Genomic DNA, 22,739 nt, shown 5'->3' with positions numbered 1-22,739 from the left:
GTGTCTAGTATTTAGACCACCAGGCCCTTAGATATTTGAATTCTTAAAAAAAATTAGGTCTTTGGGATAATAAACGAGTTGATTTTATCCACTAATAACCTTTATTCTTGAGCATTTCTCAGGTATGGAGAATAAAGCTGTTGATGCGCTTGGCAGAGTTGTAGCCATCTTGCATACTGCTCACCGTAGGGTGGTTGGATTTGAGCATAAAGATGAGTTTATTTCTTGTTAGAAGTTTAAAGAAATTAACAAGTCATCTACAAGCAATACGCCTACAAAATAGTGTAGATTTTATCATTCATGATGGCTATTTTTTAAGGGCAGCTGATTGTGTATGCCCAGTTCCTGTTCCCACGTATTTCATCATTTGGGGGATAATATGTTTGTGATGCTGCAAGTCATTTTGACCGAGATAAGACGATCACTATAGTTGAGGATAGGTTCTTTTGGCCTAGCCTTTCTTTTTGGGGTACAAATTTTGGCTTAGCCTTAAAAAGGATATAGTAGATATAGTTTCAGAATGTAGAAATTGTCAATTGGAAAAAAGTAGGAGACATAATACTAGAGTACACATACCACTGCTTGTACCACACATTCATGGGCAAGACCTCATATGGACTTTGTTTTAGAATTTCCTTGCGTCAAAAATCATGATTCAACACTTACGGTAGCAAATAGATTTTCAAAAATGTCTCATTTTCTTCCTTGTAGCAACATGGCTGATGCATGCATGCAACGTTGCAAAATTACTCCTGTGAGGTGGTTTGACTACATGACCTTCCTAAGAAAATTGTTTGAGATTAAGATGTTAGATTCATGAGTTACTTTTGGAAGACCCTGTAGAAGTAAAACACCAAGCTCCAATTTTTATCAGCCTATCATCCATAGACAGACAAACTGTAGTAAAACATAGCCGAAAGGATCTCCTTAGGTGTTTAGTTGACTCTAGCAAGTGGGGTCCAAGTCATCCCATAGCAAATCCCATGACTCTATATCAAAGACAACCCATAGCAAATCCCACAACTTTCATATCTCATACTAAAGTTCATATCTGTCTATTCCTCCCTAGTCAAGCATTCAGAATGGTTAGAATATCAAACAAATTGGAGACATGCTTCGACAACACTTGGAATTTTATTGTCCTCGAGAAAACAGATGGAAAAGTTTCCACATTGTTTAATGGATTATATCTAAATCTCATGTGCATAAAAATGACACTTTGTAAAGATGTACGGTAGATCGGTCATATGACAACATGTATGGTAGCAAGTTTTTTGGTTTCATTGTCGCAGTTACATCAAGAACAGAGAGGGAAGCTTCAGCAGCAAGTCTGAGAAAGTAATTAAATGTCTCCAAGTTCCGGATGACCGTAGCTATATATGCATTTGGAGCTTCCTTTGCCTCATTCTGTGAATTATCACCATTCCTATCTTCTGTACTTTGAGTACATCTGTAGCAGCTCATGTCCCCTTCTTTTGGTTCAGATGAGCAAAATTTCAGGGGTTTCAGAAGGATGGAAAGCACTCGAATAAGATATGGCACATACAGTGGATCATAGATTATATCTGCACCCAAGCTGCAGTATGAAATTTGAAGAAAGAAAATATGCTGTGAGTATAAATGAAATGACTTAATGATTTAAGACCTAGGTAAACTGTTGCCAAAAGCAGCCTATCCGACATTACAACTAGTGATAATTGCTAAGGGAAAAGGAACCCATAAAGTGGATTATCAACTGTATTAAATTTGGGTTTGGTAAACCACTCCAAACATAATCAGACATCTGATATGAGGTGATAACTAATTTATTCATCTAATATTTAGACTAACAAAATTATATTAGATCGTGAAAGAGAAGACCAACTAATGAAACTCCAGCTCCTTGTCGTGCATAATTGAGGAGCAAAGAAAATAAAAGAAAAGAGCGGTAAAGGTGCTGCTCACACTATGTCAGGGTGGTAGGTTTGAAGCTCACTTTCAGAGGCAGATTCCCATGGCAAATGTTTACACTCAACCTGGTCATTACAATTTAGGTGAATCTCAGTAAGTCATCTAGAAACATAAAATCTCAATGCTATATACATAAACTATTCTGTCTCCTGAAAAACCGTAAGATGCATAATACACTAAGAAAACATCTTTAGATATAAAATCCATCCAGTATACTAACTATAAGCGGCGAAAAGGAAGGAAATAATTGAAACATACTACAACGGAACTCAGATATGTAGTTCTTAACCTTCCCCCGTCTTGTCTATAGGCAATAGAAAACAGTCGCCTGTGATTGTATGCACCACCAAACATGTAATTGCAAAGTTTTACATGTATTTGAAGAAAGAGTAAAGTTGAACTTTCAAAGTTACACTGGGAAAAAATGACACCAGGTTTGGCCCTTAACAGGGTAATTGGTAACAGATGGTGATGGTTTAGTGGTTACAGATAGAATGTGCACTTGTGCAGATGACTAAATAATTTTGCAGAAAGCAATACTGACAAAACATTTTAGTTAGGTCTAAGAACCTGAAAATTATATCTTACTACAAAAAGTGCTCTCATGTAGTATTTCCAACCAAGACTGAAAGCCCAACTCCTTCTCAGAGTAAAGACATTAGGCTAGGATGAATTCATGAAATAAACAAATCAAGTCTGAACCTACAATATTAGGCTATACTATGTAACTGAAATATAATATGCTAATCAACAATATGACTGACCATGTTTGGACTTTCATATGTTCTCTGTGATGCCATGGTTTCAGAAGCCAAATGGTTCAATTCCAGATTAAGCTTCATGTTTGCCAAAGTTGACATGTCACCATCAGTAAGGATAACCTACATTGAAAATTCTCAACATAAGCAAAGTATCACAAGATCATATGCCATTAAAATAATCACCAAAGGTTACAATATCGATGTTCATCAAAATATTGGACTATCTGAAATGAGGTGGGAACAACATTATGCGGATCAATGGGACTAAAATCTATGTTAACCTTCATATGGAAAGTATAGTTCAGGTAGCAGTCTTCAAAAAGATACTGAACATCCAAAGATACAATTTTAAGGCTAAAGATACGGTAGGTGTAGTCAGCAAGTAAAATGGCCAGAGTTGTTTTTCACAAATTGTAAAAAATAAACTGTAACACTCAGAATTACAATACTACCATAGTCTAAAACAAAATGTGGTTGGTGGAACAAACTGAACCCTTCTGTTGTAACTTCAGGCAGGAAAACTCTTAAACATTTGAAATTTTGAACAACCAGTGGTAAGTAGCAATCTGCATCATGGTCCTATTCAGAATCAAAATAACGAATACTACTGCAAATCAAATAAAGAGGTAAGCCTCCCGAAATTTTATAATTTCCTTCATACTGTAAGAAAACTATTCCATCCTAGAATTTTTCCAATTAATTTGCACCTGAGAATCAAGGGTCAAACCAGCACCTCTCTACCATCTATAATACGCTGCAGTGCAATCTGTTCGCCAGGAAGAAAGATTTCATAGGAAAAAATCTTGACACCTCTCTTGAAGCTCAAAGAAAAAAAAAAAGAAGAAAAAATATTCAACTCTTTTTGAATAATGCGTGGAAGCAAGATGTTTGCTCCTTCACAGGTTCATATGCCCTTACAAACATTAACAAATATATGTACACAAATATACAATCATTCAACTTTGTATATGCACTGCATAATCATCAACAACAACAAACAAAAATGAAATCCATCCAAGCAGAGAGAGAAATAATCAAAACAAAGAGGAGTAAGATAACCTTTATAAGGGGTAAAAACTAACCCCTACAAACAACTGGAACGTGGACAAAAGATAATGGCAATATCATACCTTGGAGGCTCCAACATGTTTGAGCATAATACCAACCAACCCGACACCAGAACCAACCTGTTGGATTACAGAACAATACCATATTTCCAAAAAATAACAATCAAGAAAAATAATAAATTTCAAACAAAATAATTCGTGGTCGAGTAATTCCGCAGAGCATTTTAGTAAAGGAGATGACATGAAAGGAATAAAAGTTGTTTGCTCAAATTTAAGAACACTAATAAATAAGAGCTAGGATTAATATTGACACAGCTCACAATGCTCAATGTCCCTTGGCAATTGGCTTAAAGTTCAAGTACTCCTCTCAGTCATCTTTTAGGTGCTATGGCCTTCTTTTTCCCTTACATGGTCTATTGCCTTACTGATCACTTGATTAAGGCCTGTGTCAGTATACTGTCAAATGTCAATAGCTGTAAATTTCTTCCACTAGAACAGTTTATATCATATCTACACAACTGTTTACATCATCTATTATGCCCTAATCTGTTGTTCCTACAAATTATCGCACTTTCTTTTAATATCGATTAGTTTAACTGGTTACTGAATTTTTGATGAAAGCGCCCAAGAAGGGAATTATGTTTCTTCCTTAATGGCTGAACTAGGTAACTATTAGACCATGCTGACACTATTATCAAAACATTCTAGCCACAACAGGGCTCATATTGCCATAATTACAGCTCTTTTTACAGGTAATTGGCATGCTATCTAGATGATCAAGATTGGAATTTCAAAAGCAAACTAAATATAGAAATCAACTACAACTCGTTTTTCTAGCACTAAGCTCAGATCAATCTAAAATCTTCTATCTTTTAGTTGCCTTTAGTTTCAAAAGGTCAACTTCTTCAAGAGATTTATAATTGCTCGGAATACTACGAAATGTATCCCCCAGTGATTTTAAGCTAGGGGGAATGGAGGAGATAACAGGAGTATTGTTTTGAAGTACCAAATTAACTTCATCCATGTATTATTGTCCATATCTAGTGCTGATGCAGTTGCTATTAATTATACTCATGCATTGAAAAAAACTGTTTCTCCATTGCTGGTATGGTTATAACACCATCAAATTGAGCTGTGATAAGGTCATAAGGTATTCTCATTCTCTCCTGTAGATCTAATTTTCATGCTGTCTGCAACCATTTCATCTTTAAGGAAAAATCAGTTGAATATTAAATTTTCCTTCTGTGTAGACCTTACCTTTTATGCTGATCTATATTCTTAGCACGAGTTCCCTCTACTGTATATGCAATATGTTTAATTAACATAAATATGAATGCGGATGGATATGCATACTTGATTGTCTGACTCGAATATATAGTTTGATTGGTAAAGACAACTTTGTTCGTCACGATAAAGCAATTTCATAAACTTTAGGAAAAAATACACAACAAAAATGTGTTTACTTAGCAAATGTTGTATTGAGTGTATATAGTTGTTTACAACTTCTGTAAATTTGCACCAGTTATTTTGGTTTGATATTGTGCACTGATGGCTGATACATACAAGAATAATCCATTTGAGAACACTCATCTGTGTTCCAAGCTCAAACATGTCCTTCAGGATACAATTAAGCTGCTCTGGTAATCTAGAAACTTCCTCAAAGATCAAGGTACTCTGTTCTTAGCTGGATATAGTGCAAAAGGTCACAGACTGATCTTTAGTTTTCCATATGCAGTGACCACAATCTAATGACCTTTATTTAGCACAAGCATCAGACCTTTTTATGTCCATAGGCTTCATTACTACCATAATATATGGGGTTCCTAGAGACTAGCTGTTTCCACTTTACATGCTTGCTTAGCATGAGATATCTAGCCATGTGAAGGACCTTAGCAGACCCATTAACGCTGGCATCATCTACATCTGGATTGCATTGCAACCCACAGCTAGACCTTACATGCTGATACACCTTGCAACTCTGTCACTTTATTGCTTTTCATTTTTGTTAAGTAGTTTCACCTAACCACCAAACTCCTTCATCAGCTTCAAGATCTATGTTATCGTCATATTTGAGGAGTTTAATATATAATCCATGATGTTGAAAGAGACTTTGTTCAATGAATAGATTGCACTTTAGATATTTTCCTCGTAGCCTTCAAAACTAGGTACAGCTATTAGTACCAAACGGTTAATGTAGCCTCATAAAGCTCATTCCTCATTAATAATCTTGTGCTTATAGCATATGCAACTTGTTCTTTGGATTCAACACCTTGACCTAGAATCGTCCTCTCACATTCAGTTCACACTACGAAAACAACTCTTCCTCCTGATTGATGAATCAACTATAGTCCATTGCTTCTTCTTACAGTCAACTTCTAGTGTATGATCCACTACGTTTGAAGGTAGGTGCAGTAAAAATCTGGATAGTAATCTTGCCCATAATAATTTGCAATATAGAAAAAAGCCAATTAGGTAAAACAAAAAAATTGGAATAAAATACCTAAATGTTTGCTTTACCTCAAAGCAAAATTTATTTGAAAAAGTCATTGGATAAGAAAGTATCAGCTCTGACAAGAAAAGACTCGAGGGCCAAAGAGCGCACCTACCAAATCAAAGTGATAAGAACGAGCAAGCAATCATAATTTTTCAAGGATGGACTGCCACTAATTTAAATAAATGTCCGTATCAAACTGTAAGCACATAATGTAGATGTCAAAACATAAGGCAACACAAAACCGTACAAATGGATCATACTGGTAGAGAATTTTCTTAATTCAAACTTACACTAACAAGTGAATTTTCTGCCTAAACTTGATTCCATTAAGAAATGGAAAACATGGTTCTAAATTTTAAAATTTTCAAAACAGGTAAAGTTTGGTTATCGTGTTTGTATTCTATCATTCTTCACGATAAAATTCAGGTTAATTGGGTTCAAAGTAGTGTCAGCTACATTGTGTTTAATTTGGGCGAACATCAATGCATAGATCTAAGTATCTAAATCTCTACCTAGAATCCCTTGCTCCTATTTTCATATTTGATAGGTCATTCTAGGAATGGTTTAGTGGGAGTCAACGAAATCAAATTGTGTGCAATAGTAGCCATCCATATTGCACAAAATATTGATGGGTACATAAAATATGAATCTTAACATTGTTTACCTATTCTCTAATATTACTGAAATTGGATGTCCATATATTCATTGCTAAAAAACAAGCAATTTTGAGAGGGCACATCCATAACAAAAGCAAATAAGTTAGTATAGTAAACCAATATAGATCTTTCTAACTCTTGAACATTGTGTTTCAATTTGGCTCTTCAGCTTTTAATAAATGCCTTGGAGATTAATACAATTCAGGATATTAAACATTGCCTTTAACTATCTCAAGCTGGCTTCTTCTGATGTCCGGGGAAACCTCGGAGGATGCTCCATAGTTGAGTCAAATTAAACTCAGCAATAAGGTAAGCCCCTTACCTATTAACTACCCTTTTAAAGTTTGATGCGAAATCCATCTTTTGCTCAAAGCTACCCTGGCCGTTAATTTAACACCAATATCTTGAAAGCTATGTTAGAGAGCCATTTTGAAACATGTTTTCAAACTTCAATCTTCAAAGGGTCCATCTTTATTCAAAAATCAAATAGATAGGTGTGGCATAGCACATCGGTTAAGGTAATAAGTTAAGATAAAGGCTTCATGAAAATCTTTTCTAGTTCCTATTAAATATTGATGCAGATCAAAAAGAATATAGTTTGCAAGCAAATATATCAGACACCTAGATTTTTATTTTGAAATTTTTGCATGCCACAAGAAATGTAGAGACTCAAGTACATGTGCATGGCTTTGACCAAGATGGATTGGTTTTGAGAAACTAACAAACCTATTTCTACATAACAGATTCAGGTTTAACTAAACATGATGTAGAGACACTACCAATTTTGGATCTTAAGAAAAGCTTGTGTTTGCATTGAATGTATCTGTGGTAAACCTAAACTAAGCATAAATATAGTTCTTTGAATTCTTTAATCACACAAGACAAAGCACACAAGATCAAGTATGATCCAAAATCTAATTTAAGAAATACAAATAGTTAAATTTCTCAAAAAAAAAAATCAACAAATCTTTTGCAGACCCTAAAACTGGAACATCCAAGAAAGTTAACAATATATGAACTTGTAAGTTCTTTGTATCGACATAGGAAAAATACATAAAATTCTTGAGGACATGTCTCTCTAATTAAAGCTTGGATAATATTTAGATACTATATTTACCAAGTGTAAAATCAGGCAGGTGAAAATATATTTAAAAGTCAGGGAGATTTTTTTTGTTCTAATATTATTTAAAAAAATAAATTAGCTATCTTCAATATGCACTAGTTGGGAAGACAATGAACTTCATGTCCTCAGTCTCTTTTCAAGTATCCCATTTCCACCCACGTACTCCCATCTCTCATAAGCACATCATGGTTCAACTCTCTCTATGCCTAATAATTAAGTAGGAAATTTTTTGAATCATTTGAACATAGATGTAGATTTTTACCAATGCCTAAACATGCCAAGTTGCCAACCATAGCAATTGCACACAAATTAAAAAAAAAAGAGAGTAATATCATACCCAGTATCTCCTTCAAGCATATTGAGAGAACATTGCAGCGGAACTACTAAGTTCATTGAACTCAAACATTTATTGTCATGGCCTGTGGAAATATAAAACTTATGCATCTAGCAAAGCAAACAGCAATAGTCAATTGGAGTAAAGAACATATAAGAACCAATTTTAAAGCTATAACTTACCACTGGAACAGAGAAAAGAAATCTGTCTGCAGATTCTACTCCTCTCTTTCAGCAAGTCATCGTCCTATAAAGGAAAAAAAACGTGTCAGTAATTATTAAAAAAAAATCATACACTGTTTTAATTACAATGATGTTAACAGATTTTGTTTACAAGCCAACAAGAATAACTCACTCTTTAAACTAGTCACTTGAAGACCCAGTTCTACAAATTAACGGATAAACTAAACATACACTTTATACCCAAGAATGAAAATTTTAGCATTTGAAATGTATATTTGATGACTGCACTATATATACCATGATAGCCAAGCCCATGCTTATATAGTCACATTAATCACATTGCAGTACTTCAAATTGTAAATGAACTGTGCTGCCATATGAGGAAGCACTCTTTGGGTTCGTACCAGAGACACAAGCACAAGATCAATATGCACAGAAGCTCTAAATTTCGTTTGACAGCCCACACTTTAACTGGGTAAAATGATCCTAAAATTCCACATCTTGAGGAAGAGTTTGAGCGATGTTCAGAGTCTTTAGTATCAGGTCACTGTAGCTTCCAATGTGGGCACATTATATTCTAACAGTAAACTACACATGGTATTTTCACAGTAATTAATTAGGGGTTATTGAGCCTTTTAGTATTTCTTTTTTATGCTTTAATTGATCCTTAGAATTTATATAGTTTTTTGTTCAAAATTCAGTGTCATTAAGGTTTCAAGTCTACATAAATTTTGCAATTATCTCTTTTAAAGGTTTATCTTGAGTTGATTCAAAGCAAGGGTTTAAATACCATGGGACGGGCTGTTTTGGTTTTTCCATAGAATAAGCACCTCCTGTACCAATACTTGAAATGGTGGATGTCGGATCCTCTCCCTGTCCATTTTTTGCCTCATCCTGTCCAGACATTCGGAATCAGTGATTGTCATACCACCCTGAATTGCCTGGTTCGGAGTGTACTATGCTGTATTGGGTTGGAATCGGTATGAAAACATTAATTAGATTGGTACAAGCTACGTACCGACCTGTAACAATCCGAACCAAACCGTACAACCAAGTACCACCTCAAACTAGGATGGGTACCATATTGTACGGCACATACCGCCCGATTTCTACATACCATACTGTACAAACTGTACCGTAACGTACTGGTATGGTACCTAGTTTTGAGATTGCAGACCTTGCTTGGGATAGTGGGATGCTCTACCATTCTACCAGAAATTAAACCTTGATTAAACGAAAAAATTATGTAAAGGTTTTGTTGTCCTCCCCCCCCCCCTTCTCTCATTCTCCTCTTTATTGTATCTCTTTTTGTCTCTCTATTTTTTTAAACCCCTTTCTCTCTACATTATCATTCTACTTCCATCCTCTTACTCTTCGTAGTTAATAACTTGAGCTTAAGTATGATTATAATTGGACTTATTTTCAACATTTCATGCATAATTTTGATCCTAAAAGCCTTTCCATCCATTATTAATCCCAAAAACCCTTCAACCTTGCCCCCATGTGTTGCTTTCATCAGAATCACTAAAAATCTGCACATAATTGCAGAAATCAGCACATATAACACAGTTTTGAGGTTATAAATCCGTTAGAAACATTTCATAAGCCTTTTCTTTATCCAATAGACCCAAAATCACTGACTTCAAGGTAAACCATTGCACATGTGGATGCTTCAAAGCCTAGGGTACTGCAATAATCATCCTTAATCATATTATGACCCTTAAAACACAGCCCACATTATATCCTTAATTATGTTCATCAATCAAGCTGATTGGATGAACTAGAGAGTTGCTTCTAGGGAATTATGTCGGTAACCCTTCAATTAGCAATTTGCCAGAAAGCTTTATGAATGACAACATGACCTACTATGTTGCTTGACACAAAATATTGGCTGTAAGGAGGGTCCAAGAAAACAAGTTGATGTTGTAAAATTAAAAATGAGAATATTAACATGGGCGTATGGTGAAACGAAAAAGGATAGAGAAATGATGAGTATACTAGAGTAGCTCTAGGAGTTACATCAATTAAGGATAAAGTGATGGAGAGTTAATTCAGATGTAGGCACTTACAGCATAGGTTTGAAAAGGCTTCAATGTGCAAGAAATTGAAGTATTGAATATTGCTGGCATGTCAACCAGCCACTAGAACTATATTCACCAGGTGATGATGTTTCATGCTAGTACTTTGCATTCATTAACATTCACTAGCACTACAATGTGCCAAGAACTAGCATTGCAATTGGCAAAGGCACTGGAATGGTACATTTTGGTCCATACCAAGCAACATGCATGGCAATTTAATCTGTCATAAGGAAGGGTACTTGTTGAAGGATTTAGGAAGAAGAGAGGGAAGTTCTAAGAGGTGGTCTGCATAGGAAATTAGGAATACTTCGCCAACAAGTATTCTAAAGTTGGATTTTATATATCCTCCTGTTTAGAGGTATCTCTAAGGTTATTTCAAGTTTTTCCTGAACTTTTTCACAACTATTATCCACCTACATCCTTCAATGTAGATTAAAGATAGCCTCCTTACTAAAGCCCCCACAATTTTTTTCATTTTACATGCTCATGCCATTTAAATTGATTCTCCATCACTTTGTCCTCGGTTTGCACAACTCAAATGGCTCCTATAATATACTCATATCTCATGCCATTGTTCCTAGTTTTCCCACACAACCATCTTGGCATTCTCATTTCTGCTACATCTAACTTGTTTTCTTTAACCTACTTTATTTCCCAACATCCTGAGAAATACAATATATCATTCTTTGATGTACTAAATAATATATAATTCATAAGATAATACTTTATTAACATTTAACTTGCTTTTCACTTCCCAAGTTGATTAGTTTATCATGAGTTACTGATTCAAAATAATGTTAGATATCAACTGAGTACTTATATCTCGAAAAGTACACAGAAAGAAATATTCATAAAAATGATAAAATATTAAAAAAGAAGCAAATAAGAAATTCACAGAATTTGCAGCATAAGACTGCCTATGACTACATTAAGAATTATAAAATGCTGGAAAACTAATAAACTTAACTGAATGATGCAATCTACTTATAATGCAGATAACATACATTGTAGAAGTGATATTTTGGCTTATCTTTTGAACCTAACTACATGTTGCTACCTTATCAAAATGCAGCAAGATTTATTACTAAACATTCGTTTGCTTGGAGATATGATATGTGACTATCTGAAACAAACTAAAAGGAAAAAAGCAGTCTGGCTATTTACCATATGTGAAGTCAAATAATAAGCTAATCGTTCATACAAGCCCTCCAGCACAACATCATGGGTTGATTCAGCAGCAGTAATAACCTTTTTAAGAATATTTTTTATATATGTTAGGTTATACACAGTTCCCTCGTCCTCCTGCACATGAGATGCCATAGATCAACATTAGGGCATCCAAAAGAATGATTCATGAAGAGATGGAACCTAATCTACAAACTCTAAGATAAATTATCAAGAGTTAGGCTTAGGTTGAATTTCAACACATGAAAATTAAAGATAATAAAGAATGTTTTCAGAACATAACAAAATTTTCATACAAATTAATGTCAGGCTTATCAAACTTATTGTCTGACCTCATTGTACTATTAATACATTACAACTTACTTGAGATTAAATTGTAATGGGAAGGTACTTCAGCTAACAATACTCTGAAGTCCAAACAAATGACCAACCAGTACTTAAATGCCCATAACCTACGGTTATCACGTGTTTCAGGATTCAGACTACACTTTGTTTTATATGTTCCAGTAGCTAATGCAACATCCATATATTATACCATTAGTATTGTCACAACCCCCGGCCCGTTCCCGGCGGGCCGCCGCGACGGTCCTAGGGTGCGGATAGGCATCAGCCACCACGTAGAACCCTACTACCTATCAACCATCAATAAATTCTAAAAATTTTGGCATGATGCATGCACAAAATGATCACCTTTCCTATGGTGACCTGTCAGGATTATCTCAATACATACAACACACTACCTGTCAGAGCAGTAATCACATAATCTGTCACATAATAAACCTGGACAATATATAGCAATACATTATCACAGGCACACAACTGATCTGCACACACATATATATATACCTGCTTCCCAATCCATCCATGGTCAACCCATATCCACAACAGGATCTATGACTGTAACTATGCACTATATACAATAGAAGGTTTATAATACACCAAAAGGTATAAACCTCTATCTACATTATACTATACTATGGAGCGGCATAGCTAGCAGGCAATCTCTAACCCTGCTCCTCTCTATACAATACCTGCCCTGCAATCAAAAACACCAAACTGGGAAGTGAGTATATGAATACTCAGTGAGTGGAGTAGAGAGTACTATGCACATGAGACAAGATATAATCATGGCTCGAGGTGAAATCTCAAGAGCATATGAGCAGTCGTCAAGAACAGGATACACATAACTCAACATAAGAAATAAGGAGTAAATCATCACAATCTCAATCAACTCATCTGGAGCATATATAGAATAATCAAATAAGTATGTATGATAACATAAATATGCTCAACAGGTCATAGTACTGAATCATATAAATCAGGTGTCAATAGGCTGAATCATCAACAAGACAGCTATCGGGAGGTGGGTTTTACGCCCCAGGCGAACCAGCAACAACTCCCTACTGTCACATGCATATGCAGGATAAGACACCATACCGATAATATAAATGCTAGACAGCTATCGAGAGGTGGATTTTACGCCCCAGGCGAACCAGCAACAACTCCCTACCGTCACATGCATATGCAGGATAAGACACCATACTGATAATATAAATGCTGGCCAGTATCCAGAACAGAAATCCATAGAAACATCTTACATCTGTCTACTAAATGGCACCTCGCGGGAATTCTACATCCGCGGAAAGCCATACTGCACCTCGCGGCGTCTTACTATGCCCGGCGGCAAGCAGAATATAAGTCGTAGGACCGGCCGATCCTACGCCTAGGGCCGTGTCCCCCCTAGGAAGGGACTGGGCTCCGCCCACCCAGAAGGCTACTATGTGCACACAGGCCGATGTTCAACCCCCATCGACTATAGGTGTCCTGCAGATACTGCCAAGCCATGCATAAATGCCATAATGCACCCTCCCAATACTCTACTAAAAAGGAGTATGATCAAGACTACCACTCACTCGACTCCGACCCAATCATAAACTAACATCAGGGTTGGGAGTGAAGATCAAGGAAGTGCAATACAACTCAATATACCACTAAAAAGGCTCTACAAATCTTTGAAATAGAGGAAATGAAATCAATTTACAAAAGAAATCATTTCACAATTCGGAATCAATTTGATTACTCATCAACCCCTCGTAATTCCTCTCAATGTTCCTTTAAATGCATGTACAGAATAATCAAGCATGGAGAATCAAGATTATAGAGAAATCTACTACAACAATTAATCAATAAGCTCAGGTGGAATCAAGTCACACTTGGCAACATTCATGAAAATGAATAAGGAATGTGCTCATGGTGCAAAGTACAAACTCCCACTCACCTGTCAATCTGGCACAGCCCTGATACGCCTCCAAAAATCTACAGCAGGCAGTGGGGAACTTCTTCCTCTTGTTCCCTAGCTTCTTGCCCAACTGTGACATGCATTTACAATACATTTAGTCTTGTATCAGGGGCTATAATCTACGTGCCAATTATAATATAGGAAACTTTAATTGATTCAACTCCCCCGTTCCCTAAATTTTTTTTTTCTTCTTCTTTTTCTTTTTAATTAATTAACTCACCATTTATGTGTATTAGGGACTCCCTTGCATGAGTACAAGGTCTCTTTTAGCTTGATCTAGGCTTAATACCCTATTATAGCATGAAATCCCCTATTTTTCCACCCGGATGAACAGTAACCCGGACCGACAGCCGGTTACTTCATCCCGGGTTTGATCCACTTTCCAAACTCCAGATTTGATGAAATTTTTACCTAACATTCTACACTCATAGAAAATTCCGAAAAGGTAACATGCATCACTATCGGAGGCCGTTTGACCTCCGAAATAATTCGCCGAAGTTGGGACTTCGACACAGTTTTTCCGTAGTGCCGGAAAAATTTGTCGAAATCCGATTCTTCCTCTTTTAACCACCTCTACAACCCTTATCCGACCCCTCTAGACTACATCCACCCTTTGTATAGCCTAATGTCATCAAAAGACTGGATAGGGACGGATATTTACCTTTTTCTTTTTGGAAATCGAGGTCCTTGCGTAGAGGGGAAGGAGACCTACGTTTTTCCCTTCAGCTGGAAGTGCAACCGGGATCCCTTTCCTCCTCAAATCCCCTTCCTCTTCTTCTTTCTTCTTCTTCTTCTTCTTCTCTTTTTCTTTCTTTCTTTCCTCTGTTTCACGCCTGAGACTCCCTTCCTCTCTCTCTGTTTCATTCCGTCTGAGACCAACTCAAACCCTCCAATTAAGTCACATCAAGCACTATTCACCCTTTGTTTAATATTATTAAATTTCCATTTTGCCCCTAACACTTCAACATATCTACAACTATGCTATTATCTTTTAATTCCTTCCAATTTTACCCCTTCTATCAATTTTAAAGGACTATTCTATCCCTTTTTATATATAAAATTTTTTTTTGGGGTTATTACAAGTATACACCAATGTAGAGCATCTATCTGATTGTACTTGATGGTGAACTGTCCTGTATTAACATGAGATAGTTTAATTTAAGAAAATTGATGAGTGCTGAACCATGATACCTGTTCTTGGGTGTTTTCATGAATATTCGCTCTACATAAACTTGCATTTGTTCAACAAATTTATAAACAGAAACTGCCAATGGAGGCACAGAAGCATTACTCTGCCTACAAATAGTGAAGAAAATATACAGGAATAGAGAAATTCCATGCGAAAAAGAAAAATAGTTGCAAGTAAAGAATGAATCAAGCACGATAAAGCATTTTGACTTCATGACTAATCTCAAAAATTCCAGTAACAACCAGGTCAAGTGATCATTTCAAATATGCCAAGAAGTACTCAGATATGATATATTATGATAAGGAGAAATCAAGAGGGATATAAATCCAATACAAGATCTATGATAAAAAGGAAACCAGCTTATAAAAAATTTAGGACACAGATGCAAAAAAAGATACCTAATATAATACAGTGTAGTAAGCATTCAAGCATTATAGTGTAATAAAAATCTTGAGCCAGCATTATCTAGAAACTTAGAACAGGTGTGAAGCATCAAAGCATGCCAAAGATCCAAATCTCAGCATTAGAAGTTTAACATGAAAATCCCCGCAAAAACATATAAATATACATGTTGAAATGAATTGAATTGTATATGAAGCGAACTAGTTGATGGTACTTTGTAGTAGAAAAGCTATTACTTGACTTTTATGATATTTAAATATAAAAAATGTGATACTACTAGAAATGTCCAAACACTACAGCTCAATCTTCCTTGGCACTTGATGTGTTAAGTGTCATTAGTTACTCATGTACAATAGAACAAGACATTCCAAAACTATGTGCTAAGTGTCAATATTACATGCTGAGAGTTAAGTAGTAAATTACATAGGCCAGGGAGAATACTTACAATACTATTTATACAATGCTCCAAAATGAAAGTCTGAACTCTTTCTGTAATAGATCCTCCACCAGATTGTCTAAGGAAGAAATGAAAATAATTGTGAACAAATTTCAAAGCAACATTAAAATGAACACAGCTTTGAATCTAGTAAAGTAAGGCATCAGAGCTATACGAAATTAATATTAGTAAACTGAGTTAAAATTTTCTATACCATAAAGCATAGCTAGTCACATGGCTGTCATATAAAATTTTCCATTCAACTTGACAGATATCCTATGGTCACATAATATCTCAGTTGCACTCTCCATTTTAACCATCCTAGTTTAATCCTATAGATAACATCCTCTTGAATCTACCTTTCCTTATGAATAATCGATCATAAATACGAAAATGATTACTATGAGGAACTTCATGATTCTTTACTCTGCAATCATCTCTATTATAGGTGTTGCACCAATCAAGGACAAATCAGATGAAATCCATCGAGGCTGATATGAACATGTGCAACAAAAAATTACGGTCTGCCTGGAATTAGATTTGTGTCGATGGGCCAATAAATAGGAAATAAAAGACACAATAGGTTATGCAAAAGGATTTGGAGAAACTAATCATGCAAGAAGATGTCGCCTTTAGTAATACTATGTAATGCTTCTTCTATTAAAAAAGTTAACGTAATGCATTTGAGACATGGCTACTTTTGTCACTGTAGGGGAAAATGGGAAACAGAAAAGAGAAAGTTGAGTCACGTTGGGACACTAAAACACGGGAAAAGTTCAAAACTTCAAATGTGCACACGATCTTCAGCTTGAGACAAGAAAGGGTAAATAGTCGTTAGTTTTGAGATGGAGAACTCCAAGCAGACAGAGAAATTTTATCAGCACCTATAACTTCTTTTAAGCACACGGCCCATGTAATCCAAAAACAAGATCCTTTATTGGGATTTCTTTTCCTCCCTGGGATAAACCAAAGCCTCGCCGCGTTGCTCCTATTCCTGAGAAGCAAAGAACAAAATGGCAAGGTGTTTCGTTGCCTCTTTTTCTTCAAACGGCTGGCGGACAAACACCGCAAACTGAACAAATCTCAAGCTACATACTAACTGGAGTTCTCAAACCATCCAAAATAAATTTGTTAACAAACACAGACCAAATTCAAAAGAGAAGTGAGCGCAAGAAGGTCCAATGGAGAGGTGGGAAGGAGTCGATAAGGATGAAAGAAGGGAACCTGGCTAAGGAGATGAAGTGGTCGGCGGGCTCCATGGCCAGGAAAGACGATCTTAGGTAAAGCAGGTTGAGGCTACAAGCATCGTGGGTTCCGGCATCGCCCATGCCGGCGAGAACGACGGTGTCCAGAGTCTAGACAGGCCGTCGACCCTAAAACTACAGGTAATGGTATTCATTGGGCCGATATCGCGCTAATCGGATCCGAACCCGACAACAAAAGCTGGAGTCTGGATCCGGAAAGTGGATTCGGTATATCCAAGCAATCATCGCACATGGTGGGTGGCTCCTCTTGTCCTTCAGGAATGAAAGGATTTTTCAAAATCTAAATAATGATACTTTGCATATAGCTAATCTGACGGGGAGAATGGCTAAGGAATTCTATGAAGTAACATCAAGCTCGACTCCACCAAACCAATAGCTTTGGAATATCTGCAGCTCGAGTAGCTCACCCTTTTTATTTGCATAATTTTAGAAGTCGTGTAACAAACTGTATCACTTTTTGTGAGGAACAAAAAAAAAAAAAAATCATTTTTTCTTATTTTTTTATTTTTTATTTCTTCTGTAAATATTTTAACACTCTTAAGCACCCTTATTGGTTAAATACTTAAGTGGATATTCCATTCCCATGGCTTGGTGAAGATCAATTTCGATAGTTCCTTTGAAGGACTTGGAGGGGGTTTCATCATGATGGATCACCTTGGCAGGACTGTTATGCAGGATCAAGAGTTTTTCCAGCTATTACGATTGCACTTGTTGAACTCTTTTTGGGCTGCTTGAGGGAGACTCACATATGCTTTCTTTATTCTAAATTGCATCTGGATTGCCCTAGGGATTAGAAATCGTGCTTTTACATTTTTTTTTTTTTTTTTTTGGTGAAAACGGCAATTTCATATAACTCTAACGTGAGTACACCTTGCCATATCAGAAGAAAGCAAAAAATACAGTGGGGGCGGGAGCCCTGCCGTGGAAGTCCAACAAAAGTCCCCTGAATGTCGTGCAACGTAAGAGGCGACCCAGTCTGCCACACTGTTCGCCTCCCGGAACACATGTACTGCCTCGAAGTCGTCCATCTCCAGGGCCATCCTGCGGGTCTCCCGAATGAGAGGATGTCCATCACCATATCTGTCCGCACCCTGAATCCAGTCGATCACTATAGAGGAATCCCCCTCGAGGTGCACCCGCCTAGCGCCAAGCACCCGCCTCGCATAGGACACACCCTCCCAAGCTGCCCGTAGCTCAGCTCCCACTACTGTGAGTCCAGGCGTATATCGGCCACCCGCCACTACCAGCCGTCCAAGATGATCTCTGATGACAAATCCAACCCCGCCGGACCTGCCCTCTAATGCTACACTACCATCAAAACTCACCTTGAGATAGCCGGGGGGTGGGGGCACCCAAGAAGCAAACACAAACCTGGGCGCTAGAACAGCACAATGAGTACCCCAGATGTCCCTGGCCGTCCCGAGGGGACACAAGTCAAGGCTGGAAGAAACCTTCCCAGCCTGAAGTACAGCTCTGTCCACCACCATCCTCGTCGTGAGCCTCCTGCCCTCAAACAGACGTGCATTCCGATCCAACCAAATATGGTAGGCCAGATAAGCTCTAAGTATACCCGCCTGGGCGAACCTAGGGCTCCGCATGGAAGCCCGCAGCAAATGTAACAGATCCTGTGCCGACTCCACTGAACAAGGAAGAGGAACAGGAGACCTCTTCCATATCTCCCTAGCCCTGGGACACTGCAGGAGGACATGCTCAATGGTCTCCACGACGTCTGTGCACAACACACAAAACTGAGGGATCCGCACTCCCCGCCTGACTAGCACACTTCTGGTAGGTAGGCAACCCCAGGCCACCTTCCAGAAAAAAAGTGCCACCCGCGGATGGATACGCATCCTCCAAATCCATCCCCCCTCAATCTGCCTAACTGGCTCCCCACTGAAAAGTACCATAAGATCCCTAGCCCGCACCTGTGACCGCCCCGATGGTACCCAAATCAGCCTATCAGACTCCCCTCTGGAGGGCACCGGAATAGCCAAGATCATCTCTGCCAGCTGCTCCCCAAACACCTCTCGGACCAGCCCCACCCTCCACCTGCCCTCATCGGGGAACATCAGATCGCTGACCCTACATCCGGCTAAGCGTCCGGAGTCCACCATGGTGGGCAAGCGGCTGATCGGCTGCGCAGTCACCCAACAGTCCTCCAGCACATCAATCGAGCGACCATCGCCAACAGCCCATCTGATCTCCGGCAGTACCGCCCCAGCTCTGGCACACATCTCCCTCCACACTGGAGAGTGGTGACGGGCTGCTCTCCCTCCAGGAATCAAAACTCCATACTTAGCCCTCAACAGCGAGGACCACATGCAATCGGGCTCCATAACAAATCTAGCAACATGTCGCGCCGCTAAAGCCTCCCGCCTCACCAGCAAAGACTGTACCCCTAAACCACCCCTTCTTGTCGACTGACACACCACCTCCCATGCCAGCAGATGAATGCCATCTCTCCCACCCTGCCTCCCCCAGATAAAACTTCTAAGAAGCTGCTCAATGGTCCTCAGAACCGCCATCGGGATGAGAAGTAGAAAGTAGATAGGTAGGGATCGAGGAAAGGACTGACCGAACCAGCGTGATCCTCCCCATCATGGATAGTGAGTGCCTCTGCCAACCCTCTACCCTCTGCCGGATGCTAGCCTCCAGAAAAGTACAATCCCTGCCGCGAAGCCGCCGGCCAGACAACGGAACCCCCAGATACCTCAACAAGCCATCCTGCTCTGCCACCCCCAAAATCTCCATGATAGGGTTCTTCTCCTCTCGTCTGGTCAACGGGCTGAAGCAAACTGCAGATTTCGATAAATTAACCCGTTGACCTGATATAGCACAGTAGTCCCGTAGAACCCTACCCAGCACTCGGGCGGCCTGTCGTGTCGACCGGGCCAGTAGCAAAAGATCATCCGCAAACAGCAGGTGCGAGATCGAGGGGGCATCCACTGCAGGTCTGTAAGCATCCAGCTCCTGAGAAGATACAGCCTGATGCAAGAATCTGGATAAAGCGTCCGCACAGATAATAAACAATAGGGGAGAAAGCGGGCATCCCTGCCGCAAACCTCCTGACGACACAAAGAAGCGGGAGGGTGTGCCATTCACCAAGATGGCGAAAGAAGGAGCCCTGACACAACCCATAACCCACTGAATCCAAGTCTCCGGGAAGCCAAACACCTGCAGAGACTGGTGGACAAAGTCCCACCGCATCCTATCATAGGCCCTCTCCATATCAAGCTTGACCCCCATCAAGCTCCTCCTCATCGGGGCCCTCCCCAGATCGAACATGAACTCCTGAGCTATCAATACATTGTCGGAGATGCTCCGACCACCTATGAAAGCACCCTGCTCCAAACAAATCAGTCTCGGAAGTAAGTCCCTCATCCTGACAGCAAGAATCTTCGCCGTTGCCTTATACAAAGTGGTACATAGACTGATCGGTCGAAAGTGACCCGGCTCAGTAGCATCCTGCCGCTTCGGAATCAAGGTGATGAAAGTCCTCTGCCAGTCCGGTGACATCACAGCTGTGGTAAAGAACTGCTGTATGGCCGCCGTCACATCCTGTCCCACTACCATCCAGTACCTCCGGAAAAACAACGATGGAAAACCATCTGGCCCTGGTGCCTTCTCCCCCTCAAGGGACCACACTGCCGCCCTGATCTCTTTTCGCATCCACTTTTTCAAATATCCAGATTATTTCTTTCAGAATCATTGTCAAGACTCAGAACGAGGCTTCATAAACATACACACACACACACACACACACACACACGCATATCCAGATTATTTCTTTAAGGCTGGCTTCCTTTCAGGTGATGCTTACATTTAGAAAAACCAGTAACCCAGCCGATTGGCTAGGTAGCAGGTACTCAAATGGTGACTTCAGTGAAGCATCAAATCTCCATGGTGAACTGGCCATATTGGTCGAATCTGGTGCCATGAATGACGCCGAAGCACTGGACGTGGGCGAAGGGTCCGGCGAAGATGCAAGGAATCCAAACATGTAAAGGAACACAAAAAGTGGTTGACTATAAGAAAAAGCCATCTTGAATATTTTTTTATATAATTTTTCATATTATAAAACATACTCTTTTAATTTCAAAGATAATTAAAAAAAAAAACATGAATTAGAATTACTGCTAGCCCACACCATTTTAGAGGTACAGATTATCGGCTGATGCCTCCGGGCTTCAGTTTTACTTTTGTCCCCAACCAGACAGCAACGAACTCCAACAGCAGAAAAGTGACATTCGCCACCATCCAAAAACCAACATAGAATTGAATGATGTGCGTGGAGTCATGGGTACATCCACAATAGGATGAAGGGCAGCCAGTAATCGTGTCTTCAGATACAAGACAATGAGAAGTCAGAACGTTTTACAGCGTTCGGCTTCACATCTAACAAATGCAGTCAAATTTTCTTACTCATCAGTATGCAAAAGCAACCGGAACCAAGTTTCAAGTTCATGTTGTTAAAGCACCATCGAAAGATACAAACTTGCTGGATCAACCAAAAGAGAAATTCTGTAAGATTAAATGAGGCAAACTTTTTGTTGCCATATAAAGATTCATTTGTGCCTGTTCAATATTTTAACAGTACTCACGTATCACTAAAAATCATCCAAATGAGTCATTATGATGACAGAAACAGCCAAAACATCCGTTCTTGAGATCAACTCCTTGATCCTATAACCTAGATTCCTCAATTAAAATGTAAATACCAAGTAATGCTGTAATTAATTATATATTGGATCAAACCATTCATCACTCTGGTACAGGAAACAATAACAGAAATTCAAAGATCAGCCCTCCCTGGGTACCTTGGGAAAGGGATCACATCTCTAATGTTGTCAATGCCGGTAGCAAAGAGAATCATTCGTTCAAAGCCCAAACCAAATCCGCTGTGCTTGACACTCCCATGGCGGCGGAGATCAAGATACCATTCATATGGCTCAAGAGGTAATCCCGCCTCTTGTATTCTGTAAGGAAAAAAAAATTTGTTTAGCATCATTCTTCATGGGCTAACTATTACAGCATAAAGCACTAAGCAATCCAACCAATCTTAAATATATGCAAAAATTTTGCAGGATAATTTATTAAATAAAGTTTTTATTCCTATGGAGGCTTCGGTTAGGAATGAAAAATAAAAGGGGATACATGAAGAGATGAACTTTGGTGAGGCAAAACAGAAGCAAGTCAACATACAATTTACATATGAAATCAAAAAAAGTGCAGCAGGAGAATGACAGCATGCAGAAAGGCAACAAGACACCAAACAGCAACCTAACATGCTGGGGATGAAGCACGCACAAAGAGTT

General features: G+C 38.7%; 2 protein-coding genes across 3 annotated transcripts in view; both read right to left on the bottom strand.

Moving 5' to 3' along the window:
- Positions 1-1,115: 1,115 nt before the first annotated feature.
- LOC103708027 (S-adenosyl-L-methionine-dependent methyltransferases superfamily protein) lies at positions 1,116-17,731 on the bottom strand. Of its 2 annotated transcripts, XM_008792781.5 has the most exons (10): positions 17,384-17,731; positions 16,169-16,238; positions 11,813-11,950; positions 8,568-8,631; positions 8,389-8,470; positions 6,296-6,380; positions 3,842-3,898; positions 2,715-2,831; positions 1,945-2,015; positions 1,116-1,576 (listed from the first exon to the last, which is right to left on the bottom strand). In XM_008792781.5, exons 1-10 carry the CDS (start codon positions 17,485-17,487, stop codon positions 1,198-1,200), a joined length of 1,167 nt encoding a protein of 388 aa, XP_008791003.3. In that variant the 5' UTR covers positions 17,488-17,731; the 3' UTR covers positions 1,116-1,197. The 2 variants fall into 2 exon arrangements, with proteins under 2 accessions (XP_008791003.3, XP_088559228.2); XM_088703102.2 differs by lacking the exon at positions 1,945-2,015 and having other exon boundaries at positions 1,410-1,576.
- A 4,192-nt stretch (positions 17,732-21,923) lies between these two features.
- The window catches only part of LOC103708028 (asparagine--tRNA ligase, cytoplasmic 1-like), a 34,824-nt gene continuing 34,008 nt past the window's right edge, over positions 21,924-22,739 (bottom strand). Inside the window, exon 10 of the mRNA XM_008792782.6 lies at positions 21,924-22,400. Coding sequence (XP_008791004.3) covers positions 22,217-22,400 — 184 coding nt within the window. The 3' untranslated portion in view covers positions 21,924-22,216. The remainder of the gene's footprint in view (positions 22,401-22,739) is intronic.

The sequence above is a fragment of the Phoenix dactylifera genome, chromosome 8, assembly GCF_051530095.1.
Source record: "Phoenix dactylifera cultivar Ajwa chromosome 8, Ajwa_hap1_PhDact_Kaust_v1.1, whole genome shotgun sequence".
Classification (NCBI taxonomy): Eukaryota; Viridiplantae; Streptophyta; class Magnoliopsida; order Arecales; family Arecaceae; genus Phoenix; species Phoenix dactylifera.
The sequence above is the reverse complement of the archived record's forward strand: the minus strand, read 5'-3'. Positions and strand labels throughout refer to the sequence as shown.

What these genes read in the sequence shown, in the direction of transcription:
- LOC103708027 (XM_008792781.5), bottom strand. Translation starts at nt 17,487, where the DNA reads ATGGGCGATGCCGGAACCCACGATGCTTGTAGCCTCAACCTGCTTTAC. An exon ending in AGCATTGTATAAATAGTATT is followed by an intron (nt 11,951 to 16,168) that starts GTAAGTATTCTC and finishes TCTCATGTGCAG; the next exon opens with GAGGACGAGGGAACTGTGTA. An exon ending in ACCTACCACCCTGACATAGT is followed by an intron (nt 1,577 to 1,944) that starts GTGAGCAGCACC and finishes TTCATACTGCAG; the next exon opens with CTTGGGTGCAGATATAATCT.